The sequence below is a fragment of the Podarcis raffonei genome, chromosome 5, assembly GCF_027172205.1.
Source record: "Podarcis raffonei isolate rPodRaf1 chromosome 5, rPodRaf1.pri, whole genome shotgun sequence".
In the NCBI taxonomy this organism is placed as follows: domain Eukaryota; kingdom Metazoa; phylum Chordata; class Lepidosauria; order Squamata; family Lacertidae; genus Podarcis; species Podarcis raffonei.
The window spans coordinates 71,564,213-71,589,392 of record NC_070606.1 but is presented as its reverse complement, the minus strand read 5'-3'; the positions used below and the strand labels follow the sequence as shown (position 1 = coordinate 71,589,392).

At 42.4% G+C, this 25,180-nt stretch overlaps 1 protein-coding gene across 5 annotated transcripts in view; it reads right to left on the bottom strand.

Moving 5' to 3' along the window:
* ACSL3 (acyl-CoA synthetase long chain family member 3) overlaps positions 1-25,180 on the bottom strand; it is a 62,281-nt gene that overhangs the window by 5,784 nt on the left and 31,317 nt on the right. For all 5 annotated transcript variants that reach the window (XM_053390019.1, XM_053390017.1, XM_053390018.1 and 2 more), the window contains 11 exons: positions 16,648-16,757; positions 14,379-14,517; positions 13,623-13,779; positions 12,446-12,569; positions 11,585-11,656; positions 10,253-10,392; positions 5,687-5,859; positions 5,258-5,332; positions 2,604-2,795; positions 1,883-1,997; positions 218-375 (listed from right to left, as the gene is read on the bottom strand). In XM_053390019.1, coding sequence (XP_053245994.1) covers positions 218-375; positions 1,883-1,997; positions 2,604-2,795; positions 5,258-5,332; positions 5,687-5,859; positions 10,253-10,392; positions 11,585-11,656; positions 12,446-12,569; positions 13,623-13,779; positions 14,379-14,517; positions 16,648-16,757 — 1,455 coding nt within the window. The remainder of the gene's footprint in view (positions 1-217; positions 376-1,882; positions 1,998-2,603; positions 2,796-5,257; positions 5,333-5,686; positions 5,860-10,252; positions 10,393-11,584; positions 11,657-12,445; positions 12,570-13,622; positions 13,780-14,378; positions 14,518-16,647; positions 16,758-25,180) is intronic.

Below are 25,180 nucleotides of genomic sequence, written 5' to 3'. Positions count from 1 at the left end.
AACTTCCTGGAAGTATGTGGTTGGCTAGTGTGGGAAACAGGATGTGGGAAAGCAGATGAAACTTTTCTGTAATTTTTAATTGTTGTTTTTTAAGCAATTCCTCAACAACTAGTGGTGATGAAAATGAATCTAATATTTTCAATAAGATCCTATCACTCTTCTGATACCTTTCTTTAATTAACAGCTGTTCTGCATTTTACTTCCCAATTTTGCTTACCTATGTGAGCAGCTTCAGCTATAATCTTCTGTGCTTCTTTTTCCATTTCAGGACTGTTACATATCTCCTCCACAGTTCCTTTAAATCCTTTCTTTCGTGCTAACTCTTTAAGTTCTTTATGGTTTGGCACAACAAATCCAATGATGTAAGACTGGAAACTAAAAAGAGCGAGAGAGAGAGATGCACACCATTTCAGACTGATGTTTATATTTCTTCTTGGCTTTATGCAACTTTTCGTATTTTACTATACAGCGGTACCTCAGGTTACGTACGCTTCAAGTTACATAAACTTCAGGTTACAGACTCCGCTAACCCAGAAATAGTGCTTCAGGTTAAGAACTTTGCTTCAGGATAAGAACAGGAATCATGCTCCGGCAGTGCGGCAGCAGCAGGAGGCCCCATTAGCTAAAGTGGTGCTTCAGGTTAAGAACAGTTTCAGGTTAAGAACGGACCTCCGGACTGAATTAAGTACTTAACCTGAGGTACAACTGTACATGGATCACATTTTTTCCTAAACTTATGCCCAAGTATAGAGTGGAGCACATGTTACTTTTGCCAAAGAGTTACTATTGCAGTGTGCACCCCATGGCAAGTTTACACATACCATGGCAAGTTTACACTGTAAAGCCATCATATCAGACTTGCTCAGACATAAAACCAAAACCATGGTTTGACATTACAGGAACAAACCTTTAAAGACCCTGAGCAACAGAGCCCCTGTGAAACCAAAGGAGCAGGAAATACTTTTTTTCAGGCAAGGAGACAATTGTTAAATCTTAAAAGGGTAAAGGGGACCCCTGACCATTAGGTCCAGTCGTGGCCGACTCTGGGGTTGCGGCGCTCATCTCGCTTTATTGGCCGAGGGAGTCGGCGTACAGCTTCCAGGTCATGTGGCCAGCATGACTAAGCCGCTTCTGGCAAACCAGAGCAGCGCATGGAAATGCCATTTACCTTCCCACCGGAGCGGTATCTATCTATCTACTTGCACTTTGAGGTGCTTTCGAACTGCTAGGTTGGCAGGATGTTAAATCTTACTGATTAGTTAAATCTTGTTTGTTAAGTGTCAGCAGGAGTTGATGGGGAACAATGAAGATTTGCAATTGCACTTTCCACAGGACGCACTAGATTAAAATGAACAAAAACAAAACACCTCTGTCAGGCAAAAAGCTATTTCCTACTCTTTTCATTTGCTCGGTACCCTTCCTCCTTCGTAGGAGATCAGGGAAAGGCAATGGGTGACCCTGGGCTTGAAGACACTCCGTTTCTCCTTGCCTGACAGGACAAGATGTGGGAAGGAGAGCTTCAGGATTCCAGTATCTGCTTCCAGTGTGAACAGCTGTAACATGTAGCCAAGATCTAAGCTTATGGGAGTTCTGTAAACCAATTCAGCAGTTGGTCTTGGGACAAAAACCTATTAGCAGTTCCCTTCAAAGACAATTAAATATGGATGTTTTTGGACAGTAACTCACAGCTAGCTTTAATTTTTCTTCTTCTTTGCCATTGATTCACCAGCTGGTGATGAATGGATCAGAAGGAATTTATTCTCCTATCAAGTCTATGCAAATTCAAAAGGGCACGTGATAACTTTTCAGCTAAAAGCATATAAAAGTTTCTAGATGCAAACACTGCTCTAGCACAAACGCAAGATTACATGGGCTGTCTTACCTGCTCGCATATACACAAATATTATCTATCAGTGGAAGATTCTTCAAAGCAGCTTCAACTTTACCGAGAGAAACATATTCTCCCGCTTGAAGTTTTACAAGGTCTTTTTTCCGATCTATAAAAAGGGGAAATAAAATTAACATGATATTCATTAAAAGTTCAGAATACATTAAACACAGGTGTACAGGAGGAGACTCACTGCAGACATGGAGTTTCTTTTATTTTTATTTACTTAACGGATTTCTATTCTGCCTTTTGTGAACCACACTCCACAAAGCAGCTCACAAAGATATACAAAACCATCCAAATCCTATACAATATGAAACCATTTAAGATATCCATTTCCTAACACCAAAAGCCTAATCATCAATATAATAGTAAAAACTAAAATACAGTAATGAAGCGAAGGTCTTCGGGACCAGCTTCACAGAATTCCGTAATCACTCCCTCTTCAGGGAAATCTGAGATTTAATTATCTAGACTGGATTTCTGTGGCTAACTTCTGCTAATGTGCTTAGCCCTTCAACAGATCAATCATGGGCTGGACTTTTAAAAAAAATGATCTTGCATTAAACCTTTTGTCTAGTGACTTCATAAAGTCCCACAACATGCATTTAAATCTTGAACATGCTCATATAAATCATAGAAAAACCATGTTCATGGCATGAAATGGTATTACTGCAATAGTCTAGCTCAGTCAAATATTACAGGATTAACTCACCAATAATTTTTAGACAACCATCTGCCTGGAATTCCCCAATGTCACCAGTGTAGAGCCACCTCTGTCCATTCTCATCCACCATGAAATCACTTCGGGTTCGTTCTTCATTTTTGTAGTAGCCCATAGTTATGTTCTGACCTCCAATAACAATCTCACCTCTAGGATATGGTTTGTCTGTGTTAAAGTATCCACCTATAATATAAATTCCATGAAGGGGGGTGTTAATGTGTAAATATTTACCGTATATTTTTAAAATACAGAGTAGCCACATTCCAAAATATGTTATGCTATGTTTCAAGGCAACATAAACTTGAAAACCGTAAGCAATAATACCTCAGAATGTTACAATGCCCAAACCACTGAGGATGTGCAGAGGAAGAGAACTTTGGGTGGAATTCACTGTTGCACTGTGAGGAATGTTCCAACAGCACAAGTATTACAGCTTGCCAGATAGAACAATCCCCCTTTCCTCCCCTGTGTGCTGTTCTGGGGTGTCTCCTGACCCCAGACAAGCCAATTTCAGGGAGCACGGGATGCGAATGAATCAATTTGAACTTCAAAAGCTGACTAGAGATGCAATTAGTTGATTGTGCAGCTTATTTAGATAACAGATGAAATGAGATGCCCCTTCACACATACTTAGCAAAATGGAAAAGGATATATGATGCAATGGGGCAAAACATGTGCTCTTCCAATATGCAGATTACTTTTCTCACAGAGGTTAGTATGTGCAGTGGCCCTGAAAGCAATGCCTAAGAACAAGATTTTGAGCCCAAGTCTTCCACATCTGAATCCAAACAATCCGCTCTAACACACAGCTGTTAGGGTGCCAGTTTTATAGACCTAGTTGTCTACATTTATCTCATTAACAATGACTCACAGTTTCCATCATGAGGCTCAAAGTAAGCAGGGAAACAAATCAAATGCAGTTTACACTGAACTTTAGTGAATCCAGCATTTTGAAGCATTGCAAGTCCTTGTGTATGTTTCTCTTTATCTAGCGGACTTTATAATATAACTTAAGAGAGAAACAAAAATATATAGTGCTTGGATTATTTCTCCAGACTGCTGAAAATAGAACAAATACGCTGAAAATATTGCTGATCTTCTTGCGCTTTCTTTTAAGAATATTTATTCCAACATTTCTGTGCACAACACGACAGGTGATTTATTGAAAAATTGACACAAGATGTTCAGCTAGAAAACCAATGTATCATTTCTTCCCAGCATGAATTCAGGATTCCTATTTCTTATGGAATGCATCCATACTCATTTGCCTTCCATAAGTTGCGACTGGTGGAAACCACAGGAGAGAAGAGTCCTCTTGTGTTCAGGTCCTGCTTATGAGTTTGGCATGTGTGGCTGGTTGGACACCATGAGAACAGGATGCTGGAGTAGATGTTCCTAGGTTCTTATGTTCCTAGGTTGACATTTCTCTTGTCTGAAAGATGGGAAATAAGAGCTCCAAAAACCCCTTGTGCCTATAACCTACACAGGGCAGACAGGGGAAGACTAGCAGTATCTAGCTATAGAAATATATTTTAAAAATAAGAAAAAATTGTCCAGCAGCACCTTAGAGACCAACTAAGAAGTGTGCATAAACAAGAAAGCTTATACCAAGCACAAACTTAGTTGGTCTCTAAGGTGCTACTGGACAATTTTTTTATTTTTTTATATATATTTCTTCTGCATCAGACCAACACGGCTACCTACCAGTATCTAGCTATGTGTGGGCAATTTAAGGGGGAATTCTATGGAGACTTAAAACACTTCACACCTGGGAGAGAGGCAGCAGTACGATATTATGCAGAATAGCAAGAGATCATAAGTTTGCAGTCTTAGGAAATGTAATTAGAGACAGGGAAAAAGGATTGTGTTTAACCCTTTGTTCTTTTTGCTCAATGAATTGACTAAGCTGTCTCTCCACCGACTACTACTTTTTGAGAAGACACAAACAAAACCTTGTGCTAATTGATAAAGTGCACCTTGCAGGAGGGGGGGAAGGTTTAAAGGGAAGGGTGAGCTGAGCAAAGGGGTTTTAGCTAAGAACTCTCTTTCCTCAGATGGCATGGAACCCAGATCATGGGTGATATTCAGCTGGCAGTGAGGCTGGAGGAAAACAAGCAACCTGCCTCTTGACCTCAAGCTTTTCACCGTGGAACATAAGGCATGGAAGAATGTGTGGCAGAGAGGACCTGCATTTGGGGTACTATGCGGCTAACACATGTCCTCCCAAGCCGAATTTTCTCTCTCAGAGACGTCACTGTTTCCTCCCCTCCACCTGTTGCTAAGAGTTTCAGTGGGCTGCTTCACAGTCTTGGAAATAGTCAAAGGAAAAGGATCATTCAATGCAGGGCTACATCTTCAACCCAAATCAGGTGCCACTGGCTGTTTTTAAAGCTAAGGGGGGGAAATATCATCATGGGAAAGCTGATAAATGATCTCTGATGTTAGGACTAGTTCTGCTCTCATAGGTAGTTTATGAAACACCAGAGGGAGTTGCTTTTAGTCCAGCCACCAGCAAGCCAGCCTTTGGAAGCATGTTAATAAAGAGCTCACTGGATCACTGCCACATTATTCTATTTAAACAAAACGTTTCAGTCGGTCTTCAAACAAAAGGATAATAATCACACATTGAATTAAGAACTTCCTACCTTCTACCCAATTCATGAGCTTGATTTCACAGCAAACCAAGGGTGCTCCCACTCTGCCTGTGGCATAGTCCCAAACTGAAATTTTGGAAAATAAGACATTAGGAACTCAAGAAGTACAGCTTAGAAATATTTCTTTGAATACCTCATGCACCATTTGTTTTTATTTATTTAATAGAATCTGTATACCACTTAAATCATAAAAACCTCTAAACTAGACATTAATAATTATCAAGAAAAGTTAGGTGTAAAAACAAGCTGACCTAAAAGACTGATAAATCAGCAGTTAAAAAATACATTAATATAGAAGAAAATTCCATATTAAAGTACATGTCAACTTTACAGAGAGAGTAAAGTACTAGGACTTTACTGGTAACACCTAACTATATCTCTACACCTGGATTGGCACCTCAACCTAAACCTGCCACTTACCTTCTGTTATCGTTCCAGCCCCAGAGGATTCTGTTAGTCCATAGCCCTGTCCCACTGGGCAACAGAAACAGATGTTCATGAATCTCTGAGTTGCTGCAGAAAGTGGAGCTCCTCCACACAACAAGACCCGAATCTTGCCACCCAGCAGCATCCGGACTTTCCGGAAAATAAGTCTAAAAAGGTTAAGAGTATGTTTTTATTGCTCAATAAAAATAATATCAATGATAAAGAATCGGAAATCACTGCACATAGCAAGTTCTGCAACATATATGGCACAATTTATGTGGAAATTGTTCAATTTTGTATACTTTTTGATGTGTTTTGCTTATTATTTATAGCTACTCCTGTAGTTAGCCACTTTGTGCATGGCTTTTCTATGGAAAGGCATCATATTCTATGCTTTGAATTCTATGCATGCTTATTGAGAAGTACCGTATTTTTCGCTCTATAATGATAGGAGAGGCTCAGAACTTACAGGGTTAAGAGTTCTGAGTGATGACGCCTCACATTCTGAGGGCGGGCATAGAACACGGAAAGGGAGTGGTTTCTCTGTGTGCTTTCAGTCTGTGTGTTTGCTCCGTTGAGCAAGCAAGATGGGTGAACTGTCTCCAGGCAGGAGATTTATAACTGTTGTGTTTTGCTAAGGAATAAAGACTTTAAGATAAGGAGACTGCTAAGTGTCAGCCTGAGTTATTGCCACCACACGACAGAACGTTTCAAGCTTCTACTTCCGCTGTGTTTTACGCTCTGCTGAGTCAAAGGTCCCGGGGAAGACCAGAGCTGCGCAAGAGAAGTGTGCCAGACCCCCTGGACGAAATTGACCCCGAACAGGTTATGGAGGTCAGCAATAAAGATAAGCAACGTTCGTGCGTGTGAGGAGGCTGCAGCCGGAGGCCAGCTGATGAGACGCTGGGAAAGAGAAACTGCAGGCAAAGAGGCTGAGCAGCAGCCAAAGGCCAGCTAAGGAGTAGCTGGAGCCAGCTGGAGCGAAGGGAGCTCGCTGGGAGAGATCTGCCGGACCGGGAGGTACCTGTACGTAAGCTGGGCCCCCGGGGGAGAGATGGCAGACAGCCATGAATCGCGTGCAGTCCCTTTTGAAGAGGCAGATGGGAAGGAGCCCTGGGTCGGTTGGCAGGCACTGAAGAGAGTGGGAGCCACACCAGAGGGGGCTAGACGCCAGCCTGAGGGACGCCCAGAGGGGGCCAGATGCTGCACAGAAGCTGGGGAGCGCCCAGAGAGTCAAGGAGGGGCTGAGGAATGCCCAGAAGGCCCAGAGGGGGCTGGGACTGTGTTGGAGGGCTGCCGGAATGCCCCAATACGTGAGCTGCATGCTGGAGAACAGCTGAGAGATGCACCAGAGAATGGGGCTGCAAGCCAGTCCAAGAGTCTTGAGAGTGCCCAGGCTGTTTGGCAGGAGCTGGAGGGGGTTTGCAGAGAAACCACAGCAGAAGCCAAAAGCCATTTTCCCAACGGCAGAAAAGCCTCAAGGAGGAGGGCTGCTGGAAAGGTTGGGGGGGGCAGAGAAGACCAAAGGCAAATTTGCAAAGTTTTCCACTAGGCGATGTTTTGTTTGCGGTTCTCCGGAGCACCTGCGTCGCAGCTGCCCACAGAGAGCAAAGGAGCCAGGGCAGGAAAGTCCCAAGGACATTTCCCATGGGAACCAGTCGGGTTTCCATGGCAACAGCGCAGGCAGGCGTGAGAAAGCTTATCAGCTGACTGCTTCGATGGCTATTGTGGAAAACACCACCTGCAGCGAACGCCCCAAGGTCGGGGGCAGCAGGAAGTCAGTTGCAAAGGCAACAAAGAAGGACAACTCCAGAGGGGGGAGAGTGCTTCGTTGGGTTGTTGACTCGGCTGCGAATGCCCATTTGGTAACAGCGCCACCTGATGTACAAATGTGGAACTGCAAGGCTGTTTCAACTGAGAAAACAGTTAGATTTGCTACAGGTTCACAGGGACGTGTAACCCATGTTTCTAACATGTTTGTCTCTTTTTTACAGGCTGAATTGAAGGTTTATGTTCTCCCTGAGATAAAACATTGCCTGCTATCTGTACCATGCCTTTTACAGGAGGGATATTCTGTGAGTTTTGAAAACAATGTTTGCACAATTTCCAGAGGTGGAGAGCAACTGGTACGTGTTGAAAAAAATCAGAACAACCTCTTTGTTCTGGAATCACCTCTCGAGGGTGAGGGGAATGCTGGGAAAGCCACTGACCACACTCATGTGTCGTGTGCTTGCGTGTGGCACAAGAGGATGTCACATGGGTCCTGTGAGGACGTCCAGATGTTATCAGAGTGCACCAAAGGTTGCAAGGTAAAAGAATGTGGTAAACCTTTGAATTGCAAGGCTTGCAGGAAAGCCAGAAACAAGGGATTTAGCCATCCCAGGGTAGAGAGAGTAACCACAAGGCCTTTTGAGCTTGTGCATGCAGACCTTTTAGGTATGCCACAGCCAAGTCTGGGCAAGGCCAAGTGGCTGATGGTGCTGACAGATGATTTTACTAGGAACGCATGGGCATTCACACTGAAAACAAAGGAGGAGACAACGCAACTGATCAAAGATTGGGTTGCTGAGGTGGAACTAAGGTTCTCCACCAAGGTGCAAGGTTTCCAGTCTGACCGTGGTTCAGAGGTCACTGGGTCTGCTCTAAAGGGTTTCTTTCGCCAGAGGGGGATACGTCACAAGGTGACTTCTCCTCAGAAGAGTGGCGTGGCAGAGCTTAGGAGTAAAGCCCTGGTTCGAGCATCCGAAATTCTACTGGATGACTCTGGTTTGCCTCACAGTTTTTGGGGGGAGGCGGTAAAAACGGCCAATTTCTCGATGAACAGGTGCTACAATGCAGTGGTAGGTGACACCCCATATTTCTTGCTCAACGGACAGAAGCCACAGGTGCATTTCTTCCGTTCGTTTGGTTGCAGGGCCATGGTGCCTGTACCAAAGTGGTTGCAGCAAGAGGGTGGTCCAAAGTACCAGGAAATGATCTTCTGTGGGTATGAACCTGCGACAAAAGGGTGGAGATTCGCATACCCAGAAGGTGATCAGACCAAGCTTCTGGTCAGTAAACAGGCTGAGTTCTTTGAGCAGGATGGTTGGGCAAGGCGCAAAGTGCGCTCTGACACTGTCTCAGATTGTCTGTACGACTCTGAGGAGGAAAGAGAGCCAGAGCCTGAACCTGCTGGTGGAGACCAGGTCCCTGGACAGAGTAGGGCGTCTCCACAGGTTGTTAAGAGAGTGTCCAAGAGTGAGCCCTCATCTCCTGTGCGCATAATGGAGAAAGCTCACAGAAGTGTCAAGTCAGAGGGGGAGTCTTCTGATGAGGAAGACGCACACGCTGGCCCCAGTGGGTCAAGAGAAGAACCCCAGTTTGTGCCCAGGCGGTCTTCGCGGGCTACAAAGGGAATTCCACCTGAGAGGTTTCAGGTCACAAATGCGTGGGTTGGTTTCGCACAGTGCGAACCTGAGGTTCGTGAGGTTCAACAGGTGCCTAACAACGATGCCAGGAAGGGGCGGAAGGCAATGGGGAAGGTGTTGAACACTCAGAGGTCCTCTCAGAACGTGATTCGAGAGGGGGTGATAGGAGAGGCTCAGAACTTACAGGGTTAAGAGTTCTGAGTGATGACGCCTCACATTCTGAGGGCGGGCATAGAACACGGAAAGGGAGTGGTTTCTCTGTGTGCTTTCAGTCTGTGTGTTTGCTCCGTTGAGCAAGCAAGATGGGTGAACTGTCTCCAGGCAGGAGATTTATAACTGTTGTGTTTTGCTAAGGAATAAAGACTTTAAGATAAGGAGACTGCTAAGTGTCAGCCTGAGTTATTGCCACCACACGACAGAACGTTTCAAGCTTCTACTTCCGCTGTGTTTTACGCTCTGCTGAGTCAAAGGTCCCGGGGGAAGACCAGAGCTGCGCAAGAGAAGTGTGCCGGACCCCCTGGACGAAATTGACCCCGAACATATAACACGCACCCGACCATAACACGCACGTAGTTTTTAGAGGAAAATCCATAGGCATGCCACCCGTAGGCATTCCCTCCATAACACGCACAGACATTTCCCCTTACTTTCTAGGAGGAAAAAAGTGAGTGTTATGGTGCAAAAAATACGGTAAGTCCCACTGATTTTAATGGGAATTACCGTACTCCTAGAAAGTGTGTGTGTAAGTTTATAAACAAAGGCAGATGAGAGGGAATACAGACCGGGCAATACAGACTAGGCAACAGAGTAATATAAATGGTTTTTTCTTTCTTTTAAATACTTTATTATTTTTACTATTTGCATGCTGCTTTCCCACATAAATATGCCCAAAGACACTCGGAAAACAACGGCAATACTCTTCAATTTATTTCCAGGCTCAATTCAAAGTACTGGTTTTGATCATTAATTAAGGTATCTATCCTCCCATCCAGACTACCAGATTTGTGTATTGCTACCTAGCCCTGTCTTCTAATAGCCAGCAAAAGTGTCCTGGTTCCGTGACAGATTAAGCCATGCAGGCCGCTCTTCATCCGTCCATCTCCCCGAGTAAAATCTTCACCCCTTAAGGGGAAAAACTCCCTCAGTTACCTACCTGTCACACAATGGAGTAGTGTAGCCTTTTGAAATCTGTTCCATCTTGTAATTATAAGCCAATATAAACAGATTACGTTGGAAATTGGACATTTCGTTAACTCGATTCATGACATTTTTGTAGATTCGATCCATGATTTCCTAGTTACAGAAATGAATTAGGCGTATCAAAGCAAGTCAACAACAGGCGATAAATTTCAATTTACTGCACAGGTCTCTGAGGGCATTAGTATTAAAGAACATTAGAGGGGGCAGGCCAAATTTGACAGGTGGGCTTTGGTTTTCAGGAGTTCAAAGAGCAGTGCAGGGCTTCTTGAAAGCCCTTTGCAAACATCTCCACGTAGCTCCTGAAACCTCCTAAAACAGGGCCATAAGGAGCAGTACCATGCTGTTTACAAAGGGCTGTTGGAAAGCCCTTTCCCTAACCATTCTGCACTGCTTCCGAAATCTCCAATCTTCAGAGGTTTGAGGAGCAGCACAGAGGTTTTAAAGAGCAGTGTAGGACTGTTTGGGAAAGGGCTTTCAAACAGTGCAACACTTTAACCTCCAGCTTTTGGAGGTTCAAAGAGCAGCACTGGGAGAGAGAAGAAGTTTCAACTGAATGGAAACAGCTTCCCCCTCCTTCAGCAAGGTGTGCTGTCACCACCCATCAACGCCAGAAAAATAACCCAGAGCTCACTTTAAGCTCCCAACTGTTTCTCTGAAGCCCCATCCCTACGAACATCATGGACAACTTCAGGTCTAGGGTGGGTGGACACAGCTTCCTAAAAAATGGCCTGGTGGGACAATTGGGGAGGCCTGGCAAGCCAAGTTTCGCCTGTGGGCCAGCAGTTCCCCACCCGATACACAGCATGAACCATAACAGAAAGCTTGGCATAAAACAACTTCAAACGTTAACTGTTTTCCCCTCAAATCTATCTGCTCATACTACTTTAGGGGGGGCTGCACTGAGGAGGCAAGAGGAGGAAAATAAGCTTTATTCCACTTGTGATTGTTAGGAAACATGTCATAGTAAATATTAATACGATGTTTATTAATAATATAAATTGGCAGGATTAGTTTTATCATTGTTGTTTATTGAAAACATGAATTCACCCAACCATGTGGATATTTCAGGGAAGTTCCAGAAGCAGGAGGCATTTAGTGAAGCAACAACAGAGCTGCCATGAGATCCCACATATTATCCCCATGCACTGCCATAGTGGAATGAAGCATTACCTGGGAACCGCTTAAGCGGGCAATAGAGAAATTCCTAAGGTACTAAACTACCTTCAAATCATCATCTCATCGTATGTAACTCATGAAAAAGGCAGGCTTCAAACGCACAACTTACCGGCACAGCTGCCATTAGAGTTGGCTTCAGTGCAGAAACATCACCTTTACTTCCTTTCTTTATTTTAGAGGACTAAAAGAGAAGTGAAGAAAGCAACATGTAACCTTAAGTTAGTCTTCATCAAAAATCCTCTTGTTTGCCCGGCGTAAAAGATGCACACACTGAAAAAAAATCACGTTTCACCATAGCGCTGGGTCAGAAAGCATCTACGACATATTTTCGTCAAGAGATATTGAAACAGATATCCTGTTAAGTAGACAAATACTTAATTTCACACATATTTTAGACAACTTTTAAAATGCGTAATTTGATACTATGCTCCAAGGTTGTTTTCAGTGGGTAGTTGGACACAAAATGCTGTGTGTACAGTTGGAAAGTGGGTGCAGATTTTGAAAAAAAGGGGGGATTAGTCACGTTATGCTTGTGTGTTTATTAAGCACTTACACGCAAGGCAGTATTAGGGCAGAATGTGCAAAAATTATAAGGGTAAAATGCACTCAGTTTCCATGCTTAAAACAAATTGCCCAAACCATACAAAGAACCTTCTTTTAGGACAAAAACACCACTTCTTTACCTTCATCTTTGGGCAGGCAACCCTTAATTGTAAATACCCTTAAAAGTGCTTTTTCAGCTCAACTGAGGCAGATTCATAAATGAATCACTGCTGCATAGTAGATCAGAACTACTGACTGCCGTGAAGAAGCTACCATTGATACAAGGTCTAAGCCAAGCAGACTGTGTGCTTGTTCAGCTTTTTCCCCTATTAGTGTGGAGTGTCAGAAGGGGAATTTGTGTAGTAGAAAAATGTGCTTTTAAGAACCGTGCTATGGTCTGATTTGTTTGGAAGTGGGAGAACCTTACCTGATCACTTAATGTTTGAGGTGATGAGTAGCCAATACGGCATCCGTGAGTCAAGCAAACAAGTTCAGCACTTAACTCCAAAACATGAGCAAGTGGCAAGTATCCAATGTAAGTATCTTTCTCTCTAGGGGAATAAGAGAGAGATTACGGTAAGCTCTGTGCCAAGTTGTGTCAACCCACTGCTTGAGACTGCAGCAGCATTATAATCTAAAGAGCATCCTGGCCCAACAACTTTGCAATGCTGGCATATTGTCATATTTAAACAAGAGCAGGCTGAATTATACGTTCTCCTCATGCATGTGGTAAAGCATTCTGGCAGCATGATTTACCAGAAGTAAGACTACTAACCATTCTTCTTCTTAAATCAGTCAGAACATTTCATCTCCCTACTTAATTAACATAAAATGCAGCACCATTGCGGGGGGACAGGACCTCTGGTCCACAAAGTCTCCCCATTTGGCCTGTGAGGCAGTTTTGGCCAAGTCACACACTCATCTGCCCCAGCCCCAAGTCATAGGACATCAGTTGTCGGGGAAGGTAAATACAGGGCTAAGCCAAAAGGGAGGTTGCAGGCACTGGTGCTGTGACTTTTCTGGTGTGGTTTCATTTCAAAATCTGCTTGGCCAAAAACAGGTCACTTGATGTTACTGCAATTTCAGGTATTGGCAAGTAGACGCCCCCACCCATTTGGCCATGGATGGGTGTCTCTGCAGTATATTTAAGCTTCAACTATCAAAGGGTAAACAAAGCTACAGGAAAGCCCTTGTTCCAAATAGCTTTGAGGTTTCAATAAACATGTTTGTCTTTGCAAAATACAATCACACTAGTGCAAAAAGGTCTGGGTTTTTTTGTGATTTATCATTCCTGACAATCTATTTGTACTGAAAATGGTACTCTTGCCAGACTTCCAAAACAGTCGCAGAACTTCTCTTTTCTGAATATCCAATACTAAAGAACATAAACCAGAACAATTTGACCACATATATTCCAACATTTTAGGTGAGCATGAAGAGTTCTTACAGTAGGGGTTCTTTTTGTGCAACAGAAGTTTAATTAAAGCCAGCATTGTACTATATTTCTCTAAGGACGTTAACAACATATACACTAATGTGTTCATTTCAATAATTTTAGAGATAAAGCGATAAAAGCGTCATTTAGGATTACGTGTGTTACATACCCAAGATTAGGAATCCTTTCAGCCATCCCAGTTATACCAGAAATAAGATTACAATGCGAGATCATAACGCCTTTTGGGACACCTGTAGAACCACTGGTATACATTATTACTGCAATGTCCGACGGCAATGGTCTCTGCTTCTGCTTGTTGGCTGGAACTTAAAACAAAAAAGAAGCAAACGTCAAAACAATTTGAAAGAAAGCAAAATTGAAAGATTCTGAAAATCTAAAATATTGACTACTAAGTTATTATTTTTGTAAACCTTAATGTGTTCTACATTTTTATATGTCACCATTTTAAGCCAATGAGTGAAGTCGGGGCTGTGACTGATAAGTGGTTTCTCTGGACACTAGGGAACAGGAACCCTGGGAGTCCTAAAGTGCTGCTGTTTCCCGCTACCCTACAATACACTTTTCCTGCTTCCATCTTATTTTCTAGTAGTCCCTGGAATCTTCGTTTGCCCTTCATGTTTTACTAGCAACCAGGATGCATCTTTCCACTGGTAGGTTCACCTGATATCAGGTATTCCTTAGAAGTTATTTTCTTAAAAAAATACTGCTATGCAAACTCTGTATCCTGATTAAACAAACATACACTAAAAATAATAAGTTATCAACACAACACTCATCCACCATATACCCTGGGCAGAATGTAACTGGCAAGATATTAACCACATTTAGCATTATCATGTCTTAGATTTCCTTTACTTTTATCAAGAAAATACTATCATTAGGAAAAAGGAAAAGGTATACGTACAGTTTTCTGTTTTCTCTCCCATAGCTTGAACAGATGCCATCGTGTGAACGATTACCCCTTTGGGGAATTCCGACCATGTTGTTGGTGTGCCATCCACAGTAATAATATGGCGCATCAGAGGAATCTGAGAAGCAATACTCTGCAGAAAAAGATGGGGCAAACAGCTTAATTGTTTCCATCATAATAATCATAATGCCCTACATTTGCATTCTATACTTTAATAGTTCAACCTGCTGTAAATAGAGCACATTCAAAAAAGCTAATTTGATGTCATCTAAGCTGCTAGGTGGGGATGCAGGTGGCGCTGTGGGTTAAACCACAGAGCCTAGGGCTTGCCGATCAGAAGATCGGCAGTTCGAAACCCCATGATGGGGTGAGCTCCCGTTGCTCGGTCCCTGCTCCTGCCAACCTAGCAGTTCGAAAGCACGTCAAAGTGCAAGTAGATAAATAGGTACCGCTCTGGAGGGAAGGTAAACGGCGTTTCCGTGCGCTGCTCTGGTTCGCCAGAAGCGGCTTAGTCATGCTGGCCACATGACCCGGAAGCTGTACGCTGGCTCCCTCGGCCAATAAAGTGAGATGAGCGCCGCAACCCCAGAGTCAGTCACGACTGGACCTAATGGTCAGGGGTCTCTTTACCTTTACCTTAAGCTGCTAACAGTGCTAATATATTTTTAAGGTATATTCTTTCAGTCGTAACTTGTTTTAACCCTATTCTTTTGGTTGCAAATTGTTTTAACCAATTTTAAGATTTAATTTTCACATTTTAACCAGTCCTGGAACCTTATGGTGAAGGGTGGGTAAAAAGAGGGCAAGTTGATTAATTACTATTTACTACCACAAGCAGCCGGTTGTGAAATTTCAATATGTTTGGAATAAACAGTATCAATGTAATTTATAACAATTCTTGCTGACACTAAAAACGGTGTGCATTAAAGTTCTAATGATGAACTTAAAAAGGCATGGCTTTTCTCAGCTGCCCATTTTGCTTGTCATTTCCCCTCAGAATTCTTCTCCATATATCCTTTCTTCTTCTTCTTCTTCTTCTTCTTCTTCTTCTTCTTCTTCTTCTGTCCACTCCTTCCTCTAGCCATCTTATCTTTTGGTTCCCTGGCTCTGCTGCTACAAATACTTTTAGTGAATTATAATATAGATTACACTTGGAGACATATGGTCCCCAAAGTGCTTTTATGGTTACACTGTGAGTCAAGTTGTTGGCCTATGAAGCCAATGCTCAAAAACAGGATATTTAACAAACCCTTTTATGGAAAGAAACTTCAGATTTGCGATGATTTTTCCATGCTTCGTTCAATTAGAAGCAAATAGAGAGCAACCCATCGCGTCTTGACAAGTTTGCTGGCTCTCCCCCCCCCCCCGCAAATCTTGTTAAAATTGTTTAGGCTGTATTACTGGCTAACTGATGTACACAGCTTTTTACAATATAAGATCAAACCGTGGCAGCTAGATTACAAATTCAGAGGCACACAAACCCCACCCTCCACCTGAGCTGCACCTCCTGACTTGCTTTGGGGACAGATCCTGGACAGGGTGGTAGGTTGGTACAAGCAGGGCAGATTGGCCTGATCCAGGGCCAAGAGGCCACAAATAGAAGATATGGGGCAGCATAGCCCTACTAAGGGTATGATATAAATAAATATAACGACTACTACTACTACCACAATACTAGGAAATGAAACATTTATACATAGCACACCGTCCATGTACATGACACTTTGCAAGAATGAAAAATTTCCCACATTCCCTGAAGTGTGTGTCAGTGTCAGAGGACTATCTAGTACAGTGGTACCTCTAGTTGCGTTCACCTCTGGTTACGTATCCCTCAGGAACAGACTCCTTCGGGATTCGTACACGGCAAATCCAAAAGTATTTTTCCGGGTTTTGCCGAGCGCATGCGCAGAAGCACTAAACTGCACCACGCCCATGCGCAGAAGCGGGACCTCCAGTTGCGAATTCCTCGGGATGCGGCTGGAGCTCCGGAACAGATCCCGTTCACAACCAGAAGTACCACTGTATTGAGTTAAGCACCATTGTGTGGGTGGGGATCACAGTCCTTTTTTAAATGGAAACTATGGGTGCATCCAAATCATTTACACTTCCATAATTTTCTGTTACATAAGAACATAAATCTGTAGAGCGAGAAAAAAACCTGCACTATATATCACATTTTCCTCTACAGAATTGCATAAACAAACAAACAAAATCCACATTTGTATACATGCATCCAATTTATCTAGTCAAGGAGAATCCTTACCTTCAGTTTTGTTTGCATCAATTCCCTGCTGGTAATAATGGTTGTCACTGCAGTTTCATTTAACCCATGTACTATCGCAGGGCCTCCTAGAGTGGCATAAAGTGTAACAACTGGGGAGGAAATGAATAATGAATTTCCTATTATTAATTATTATTATTATTATTATTAGACTCATATACTATAAATGTCCAAGATACAAAAGAGACACTGCATGCTGAAATCGTCTCAGTACACTGCTGCTTCAAATTCAAGATTTCAAACTTTGAGAAACATAAAATGCAAATGTACTTTGGTTTCACTATGCATCTTTGTCCTCTGAAGAATTGCAGTCTTCTTTTCCAAGCCACACTAGCAGGATCCCTCTTCTTTTCTTTACAGAAGAGGTAATGTGACTTTTGAGTTCTACACCGCACTCTCAACACAATAAGAGAGAGTAGAGCACAGAAAGGACTTCCACCTTAGATACTTCCCTCCCATATTATCATAGGATCATAGAACTGTAGAGTTGGAAAGGACCATGAGGGGCATCTAGCCCAACAGTGGCAGAAGGAGTATCTAATATTTGCAGGAATATGGCACTCTGATCACCTGCTTGGGGACTTTGGTTTCAGCTAGTCTCTGTTGAATGTTGGTTTCTTTAAATGTAAAGGTTCATCATTGTTCCACCCGATGTGTATGTCTTTAAGGGGCCAGAGCAAGGGCCAGAGTAAGATAACGAGACCCAGCTTTACAGCTGTGAAACATAGCAGGTGCTGCTGAGTTGTATTTGATTAAGGTGTGTCAGCATTTGGGTGTAGTATATAAGGAGCAGCACCTAGCTCTCCCATTACCCTGGGGGATGGGTTGGTGGTTGGGTCTGGTTTGGTTGTTAATGTATTTAGTGTAAAAGGAGTTTTTGTTTTTCTTATTAAAACCTTGTTTAAGCTATTTTTGAGTCCTTTCTTTTTAATGCATGGTCTCCCCAGCAAGCTCTCTGCGCTACTAAACTGCAAACAGCCAACATCTTTGGTTATGGGCCCAGCTGCTGAGTGGATGACTGCATATTTTTGGACTCTGAGAAAGGTTTGAAAACTCCTTCTCCTGTTAGCGTAGTTCTGTGGGTCTGGAAGAGTTCCAGAATGGTTGACCGGGTTCCTGAAGCTGAGAAGGCTCTGGTCTTCCCACAGCTAACAGATGAGAACTATAGTTTATGGTCTTTTCGGGTGGAGGCGCTTTTGACCTCTAGAGAAGTATGGACCTATGTAACTGATGACCCTCCTGACCCTGTGACTAATGCTTGGTCGAAAGGAGATGCAAAAGCCAGGGCGATAATTAATTTGGCAGTCAGTGACCAGCAAGTAGTCTATATAAGAAATAAGAAAACTGCCAAAGAAATGTGGGACAGTCTTGCAGCAGTGCATGTTAGAAAAGAGTCAGCGTCTGCATTGACGTTTTTCAAGCAGTTGTACCAGACGAAGTTGCAGCCTGGTGGTGATTTGGCAGCACACTTGAGACGTCTGGAGGCAATAAGCTGCGAATTAATTCGAAGGGACATGGAGATACCTGATATTCAGTATGTTTTTATCATTCTTTGTTCCCTTAATGAGGACTTCGATGGTATAGCTAGCCAGATATCTGCCGTTCCACCAGCACAATTAACTGTGGAAGGGGTGACGGCAAGATTAATGGGCGAGTTGGACAGAAGGGAGGCTTGTGCCATAAGCACTCCTATTTCCAGAAGTAATGAGGAACGCCATATGCAAACTTGTGGTGATACAACTGTATTTAAAGCTGCCAAGCGTTGTTGGTTCTGCAATAAGCAAGGACATTTTGCAAAGGACTGCAGATCCAAAAGAAAGCAAAGTACTCCCAAGCCTGTTTCTGTTCGTCAGTCACGGTTGTCAGCCCAGCAGCCGACATCGTATAGTAGAGACAGAAACGAGCCACGAGTTTTCCATGCTAGGACAACAGATCGTAAAAGAATTAAAGATGCCAAGTGGAAGTCTTTTATTATTGACTCAGGAGCATCTCAGCACGTTTGCAATGATCGGAGCTTGTTTATTTCTTTCGAAGAGGAAATTGGTAATGTACATTTAGCCAATTCACAAGTCTTGCAGTCGCTTGGCAGGGGTACTGTTAAACTTGACTCTTTAAACATTACGATAGCGAACTGCATTTACTGCCCGTCAGTGGACAATTTATTGTCAGTAAGGTGCTTTGCTCGTCAAGGCATAACTGTGCGTTTCTTAAAGTCAATGTGTGAGTTTTTCGATGGGAACAAACGTCTATTATATGCCCGGGAATCTGATGGTTTATATAGACTGTATTTTCGCACCTACTCCCAATCGCCTATAAATTGCAGAGCAGCACAGTCAAGCCAGGGGTTGAGGAATGTAAGGCCACATTCCGGGTGTGTCCATGAGGCGCACAGAATTCTGGGACACCTGAATTTTGCTGATGTAATTAAGACAAAGAATATTGTTAATGGCCTCAACTTAAAACCATGTAAATTCTTTATGCAATGTCTATCCTGTTGCAAGAATAAGATTAAGGTTGCACGCAAGGGTAGATGCTCAGATAGGAAAGTAACTGAGCCATTTGAGCATGTACATTGTGATTTAGTTGGGCCACTCCCACCATCATTAGGAGGTTCTAAGTACTGGCTCACTCTGATAGACCAGTATAGTAGATATTGTTGGACTTATGCAATAGCTGAGAAGTCCCAAGCATTTGAGAAGTACAAAGTTTTTTGCAACTGGGTAAAAACGCACTTTAACAAACCAATTAAGAACCTGTTTTCTGACCGGGGCGGGGAATTTGTTTGAGGATTTTGAGAATTTCCTGAAAGCGCAGGGGACTACTCATGAGTTATCTTGCCCCCGAAGTCCCTGGCAAAATGGGCTTGTTGAAGTTGTGCAGCGTGACCTACAGGCAGGGGTTAAAACTTATCTGCACGATGCTAATCTGCCCAAAGACTTTTGGGCTGAAGCGCTTAATGCCTTTTGCCATGTTAGAAATCGCAGTTATCATTCTGGTTTAGATGTCACCCCCTATGAGAAGCTGTTTAAAAAACGCCCTAATCTGAAATGCCTACGCATTTGGGGTTCAGATGTAATTATGCATTATCCCGCTAAACAGAAATTGGGTGAGCGTAGTGTTCAGGGAAAATTAATGGGCTACCAGCAGGGGGCGTACAGAATTTACATACCAGCAACTGGCAAATTTCATATTACCAGAAGCATGATACAAACTGTAAATTGGAATGGAGTTGCTGTCTTCCAAGATACTGATGGTATAGATAATACTGAGGAAGAAGAGGAAGAAGCAGCAGCAGCAGGAAATGGTGCTTCTGAATTAATGGAAAAAGAGAAAAAGTCTGTTAAATCTGATTTGTTTGATGATTTAAAGTCACAGGCACCCAAGGGGAGGTTAGATTCTCTTGAGTTTTCTGACCGTGAGCTTAGCCTACAGGCATCTCTTCAATCTGACAATGATTTACAACCTGAAACTAGTGGTTCACTTAGTCCCATTAAGTCTGAGGAGTCTGACTCTCCTTCTGGACTGAGACGTTCAGATAGAAAGAGACAGAAGCCACAACGTTTTGCAGTTGAACATTTTAATACTGTGTATGCCAATAAGGCAGTTTTTGAGCCAAAAAGCTACAGTGATGTTCAGAAATTACCTTAAACACACCAAACATTATAGGTTGCAGTTTACAACATGTATTGACAAAGGTTTTGAAATTTTCTGCGATGCATCTCATGCAGTGGAACAAAATAATTGCAGGGGTGTGTCTGGTATGGCGTTTTGTTATAACGGTTGTCCATTTGAATGGAAGTCCCAGACACAAACCATTATTTGTCTCTCCACAACAGAGAGTGAATTATGTGCATGCGTTCAGGCCACTCGTGATGTAGAATGGTATCTGCAAGTATTTGCAGACCTACAGATGCAAGTAACACTACCAGTAAAAGTTTACCTTGATTCCCAGAGCGGACTTGCTATCCTGTGTTCAGAGACCAATACGCAGCGCACTAGAGTCTTAAGGTTACGTTTACAGTTTGTAAAGAAACTAATTGCTGACGAAATGATTGTATTTGAATATGTTCCAGGTGACAATCAAATTGCGGACATTTTTACTAAAGCACTTCCAAAGGTTACACATGAAAGACATGTACAAAATATGCTTTATGTTTTTGTTCCACAATGATGAACCGCAGGGGAAATGTTGAATGTTGGTTTCTTTAAATGTAAAGGTTCATCATTGTTCCACCCGATGTGTATGTCTTTAAGGGGCCAGAGCAAGGGCCAGAGTAAGATAACGAGACCCAGCTTTACAGCTGTGAAACGTAGCAGGTGCTGCTGAGTTGTATTTGATTAAGGTGTGTCAGCATTTGGGTGTAGTATATAAGGAGCAGCACCTAGCTCTCCCATTACCCTGGGGGATGGGTTGGTGGTTGGGTCTGGTTTGGTTGTTAATGTATTTAGTGTAAAAGGAGTTTTTGTTTTTCTTATTAAAACCTTGTTTAGGCTATTTTTGAGTCCTTTCTTTTTAATGCATGGTCTCCCCAGCAAGCTCTCTGCGCTACTAAACTGCAAACAGCCAACAGTCTCCTCAGCACTGAGAAAACAGATGGTGGCTTTATTACTTTGGCAGGAAAGGACCTCATACATAGCACTCTGTATGCAACTCACTGTTGTGCACAAGGATCTGGATCAATTTGGGAATTCTACAAATATAAATGGGTTTGCTTTATGGACATCAGAGCTGTGTATCTACGCTGCTCACTTGAAAGCAAGTTCTGCTATAACTGCTATAACATCCTGATTATTGTGCAAAGTGATTTAAAAAGCAGCCTCTGCCATTTTTCTGACCCCAACCGTAGCTGTGCTATGTAATGCCAGCCATCTCATCATTCTGGTCCTATGCATGGAGAGTTTCTGTGTCAGTGTCAGCCACTTCCCAGAAGCCATAGCAGTAGCCTGGGAATTCTCAGTGTCAGAATGAAAGCCTGGGCTTGGCAGAAGTACGTTAACACAACAAAACGGTTTCCAGTAGTCTCAGCTTAAAGCTATAACATGCATATCAGCTCATACATCTCAGCGAACATGTTTAAGATGACTATTTATATATATCAACAGCAATTAACCTATACGGTATGGGATTGTAAAGTGCTTTTTAAAAGATATGCACACATATTTGCTGTGAAAGAATTTGCTGTTGCTTGCTTGTGGATTTTGAAGCGTGCATTTGCACCTGAAAAACAGCCTTGTACGTTGATAAATCAAAACCATGTAGTGTAATCCTAAACAAAGTTCAACAGGACATTTCATCAGGGAAGTGTGCTGTAGAATTGCAGCCTTATACTCAGATACAAGGTCCTGAAATTGATAGTTCCAGGCATACAATTCAGCTATTAGTTGCAATGCAGTTCTTTGGAGTCACTGGTTACAACAAAAACCATTTTCCTTGATTCAGAAATCTGAATGGTTGCCATGAGGGTATTTAACAAGGAACACAATTCCAAACTGTTGCAAAGCAAGTACACATGTACATTGTTTTCTTTAATTTGGTGGGAGCAAAGTACAAAAGATTGCCTTTATTAGTTCCCATGTGCTCTCTGTGCTCAGTCCAATGACCCTCATTATATAAACACAAGATTTCCCTAGCAGGCTCTCAGCAAGCCGAGGAAGAAAGAGTATAATCTCTCAAAAAACCATTGATATTATTCACCTAAAAACTGGAGGGGGAAATGGGGGGGGGGAGATGAACGAAGTGAAAAACAATTAGGCAGTTAATGAAGTCAAGAAGCTTGTCCAGTTTACAAAATGCTGCACTGATGTCATGGAGAAAGAGATGAAGTGAGCCACAGCAGCTGCAAGTGATTATCGTGCAGTCTGATCCACCGAGTTGCCACTTAACACTGTGTATAGCAATTCTTCATGCACAAATAAAATCTGATTAAAAATTATAGTGTTACAAACTGTAAAGTAAAAGCCGCCAGGTGTAGATTTGTTACTTTCTAGCAATGAGAAAGCAGAAAAAGCTTTCCAAGACAATTCTTGTTATGGAGCTATTTTCAAATACCGTATTCTTTGCTCCATAACACGCACCAGACCATAAGGCACACCTAGTTTTGGGAGGAGAAAAACAAGAAAAAAAATATTCTGAATCCCAGAAGCCAGAATAGCAAGAGGGATCTGGCTTCTGGGATAGCCCTGCCAGGAGAGGCACTGTGCAGAGAGGGAGAACTGCATAGCGCCCCTTCAGCAAAGCGGGAGGAGGAACAGAAGGGGCTCCATTTCTCCTCCCGCTTCGCTGAAGGGGCGTTGCGCAGCTCTCCCTCTCTGCGCAGCATCATTCGCTCATTAAAGACGCACTCACATTTCCCCTTTTTATGAGGAAAAAAGAGCGTCTTATGGAGCAAAAAATACATTACTTAAAGAAATTAATTCTGGGCGGGGGGGGGCTAATTTAAGGGACATGCTCTACTGTTTGTCCCATTGGACCATGAACAATGTTCATTCACTTATCTCCAAGGAATAAAAATATTATCAAGAACAAAAATCAGGGCAGTTTTGGCTAAATATGCACATAAGTTACCATAACAATCAGGCAGAAAAATCCTTTAAAATAACAGTAAAGTTTAAAATGCAGTTAGTAGATGGAGGGGACATGTGCCACAGAAGAATGAAGATTTAAAAAAATAAGCACAGTTAAATCAGGCCTATTCAGGAAGAGCAGTACTTGGCCAAATCTAGATTAGCAAACATATTTCCTTGAAAAATTAAACAAAATTTAATTCGTTGCATTTCACTGCCTGCAACTCAAGTTTCAGAAACGACTACGTGAAAAGCATATGACAATATTACCATCTGCCAGCAAGCAAGTCAGCCAAGTTCATTCATTTGACATCACCAAATGCTGTGTCACGCTGTGAGCTGAAGCACGTCTCAGAAACTTGAAACATCCACTTAAATCCCCACCATCTCCCTTCCTACCAACCCCCCTTTCAAATGCAAATTTCTTGATTCCACATATTTCAGCATTTCCCTACATTTTCACATTACCTTAAACTGACCCTTTTGAAACTTAGAAGTTTTATAAAGGTCTAAGTGGAACTTGCCACAGAATTGCAGTATTTCTGATGGTGCTTTTTATCTATCTATCTTCCTATCTATCTATACATACAGCTTTTGGGTACTTTAATAACTCTCTTTTTTTTAAGACAAACAGCGGGGGGGGGGGGGAGGCGGATTATCCATAATGCTGCCTTCCAGTGTAATTTATTTCTTTGCAGCAGTGTTTTCCACAATGCCCCCTGCAGGCAAGTACTGAGCTAGTTCAGATGTCATGCCAAATTATGAACGATGGCTTTGTGACTATGAGCTTTATTACCACACCATAATTCTGATTACGTCTCTTAGCTCCAAGGTGTCAGCAAACAATAATTTGCAATTTCACCCAAACCAAGGCAAACCATAATTTGTGTATGCCATAGAACCAAAGTAGATATTACTTGTGTTGATACTTAAGTCTCTATTGATTCACAATAAGGATTTGCAAATGTGATGTGGATAGCTGTTGCTTTGAATTATTGAGTGTTTGACAAGGGAGAGAATGCACTGGAAATGCATTATGTGCTGTTTCCATTACTTTCATAAACATATTCCAAGAGGTCCGAGGATATTGTGCATGCCCCATGTGCTCCACAGATCTCTGGAGGAGGGAACTAAACACTCTCTACATAACGATGACAGGCATGGCCAGGTAAAGGCATACCGGTGAACAAGGCGGTGATGGAGGAGGAACTTACCATGGAACCACAGAGATGAACATGGAGGGAAGGAAGATGCACAGCAGAAGCAGCCAAGTCAGCTAGTAGTTATCAGATCATATTTGACTCAGCTAGTTTTCTAGTTGTGATTTTGTCTATTAAAATAATTGAGATTCCTAACTGCAGGGGGTTGGATTAGCTGACACTCAGGGTTCCTTGCAACTCCAATATTTGTGATTCATGGAAATCCCATATGCTTGATTGCCAGAATGATTTAATAATCAAGGTGGATGAAGCAAGTCACAGATAGCAGAGAACTGTTGGCTCTGAAACTAAATGCAGAATACGACTGCGAGTGAGTAAAATCCTTTTTTTTTTCTAGGAAATGTTTACGGTTGAGAGTGTTGACGTTTTTATTGTTGTAAAAGATATCGGATACTGCAATTTTTTTATGAGAGGTGTACTTTTTTATTGTAGTATTGTATGATTTGGTGAGAGCCCTTGGCTACACAATAAAGATGTGAGATTAATGAATAAAAAAGAAGCAAAGATCACCACTCAATCTAGTAGTGAACTAAGCTGCTGAGTGCTGAGAGAAATGGAACTCGGAGGGGAAAACATTCATTCGCTGAGGAACAGGGGAAGGCAAAGGTTTTATAAACTACCTTTTTTTTAAAAAAACCTAAAAATAAAGAGCCATAATGAGTCTCTCCCCACAACCAAAAAAAGGGGGACTGAGCATGCTCAGATTTTATCCTGTAAACCACCACCAAGAC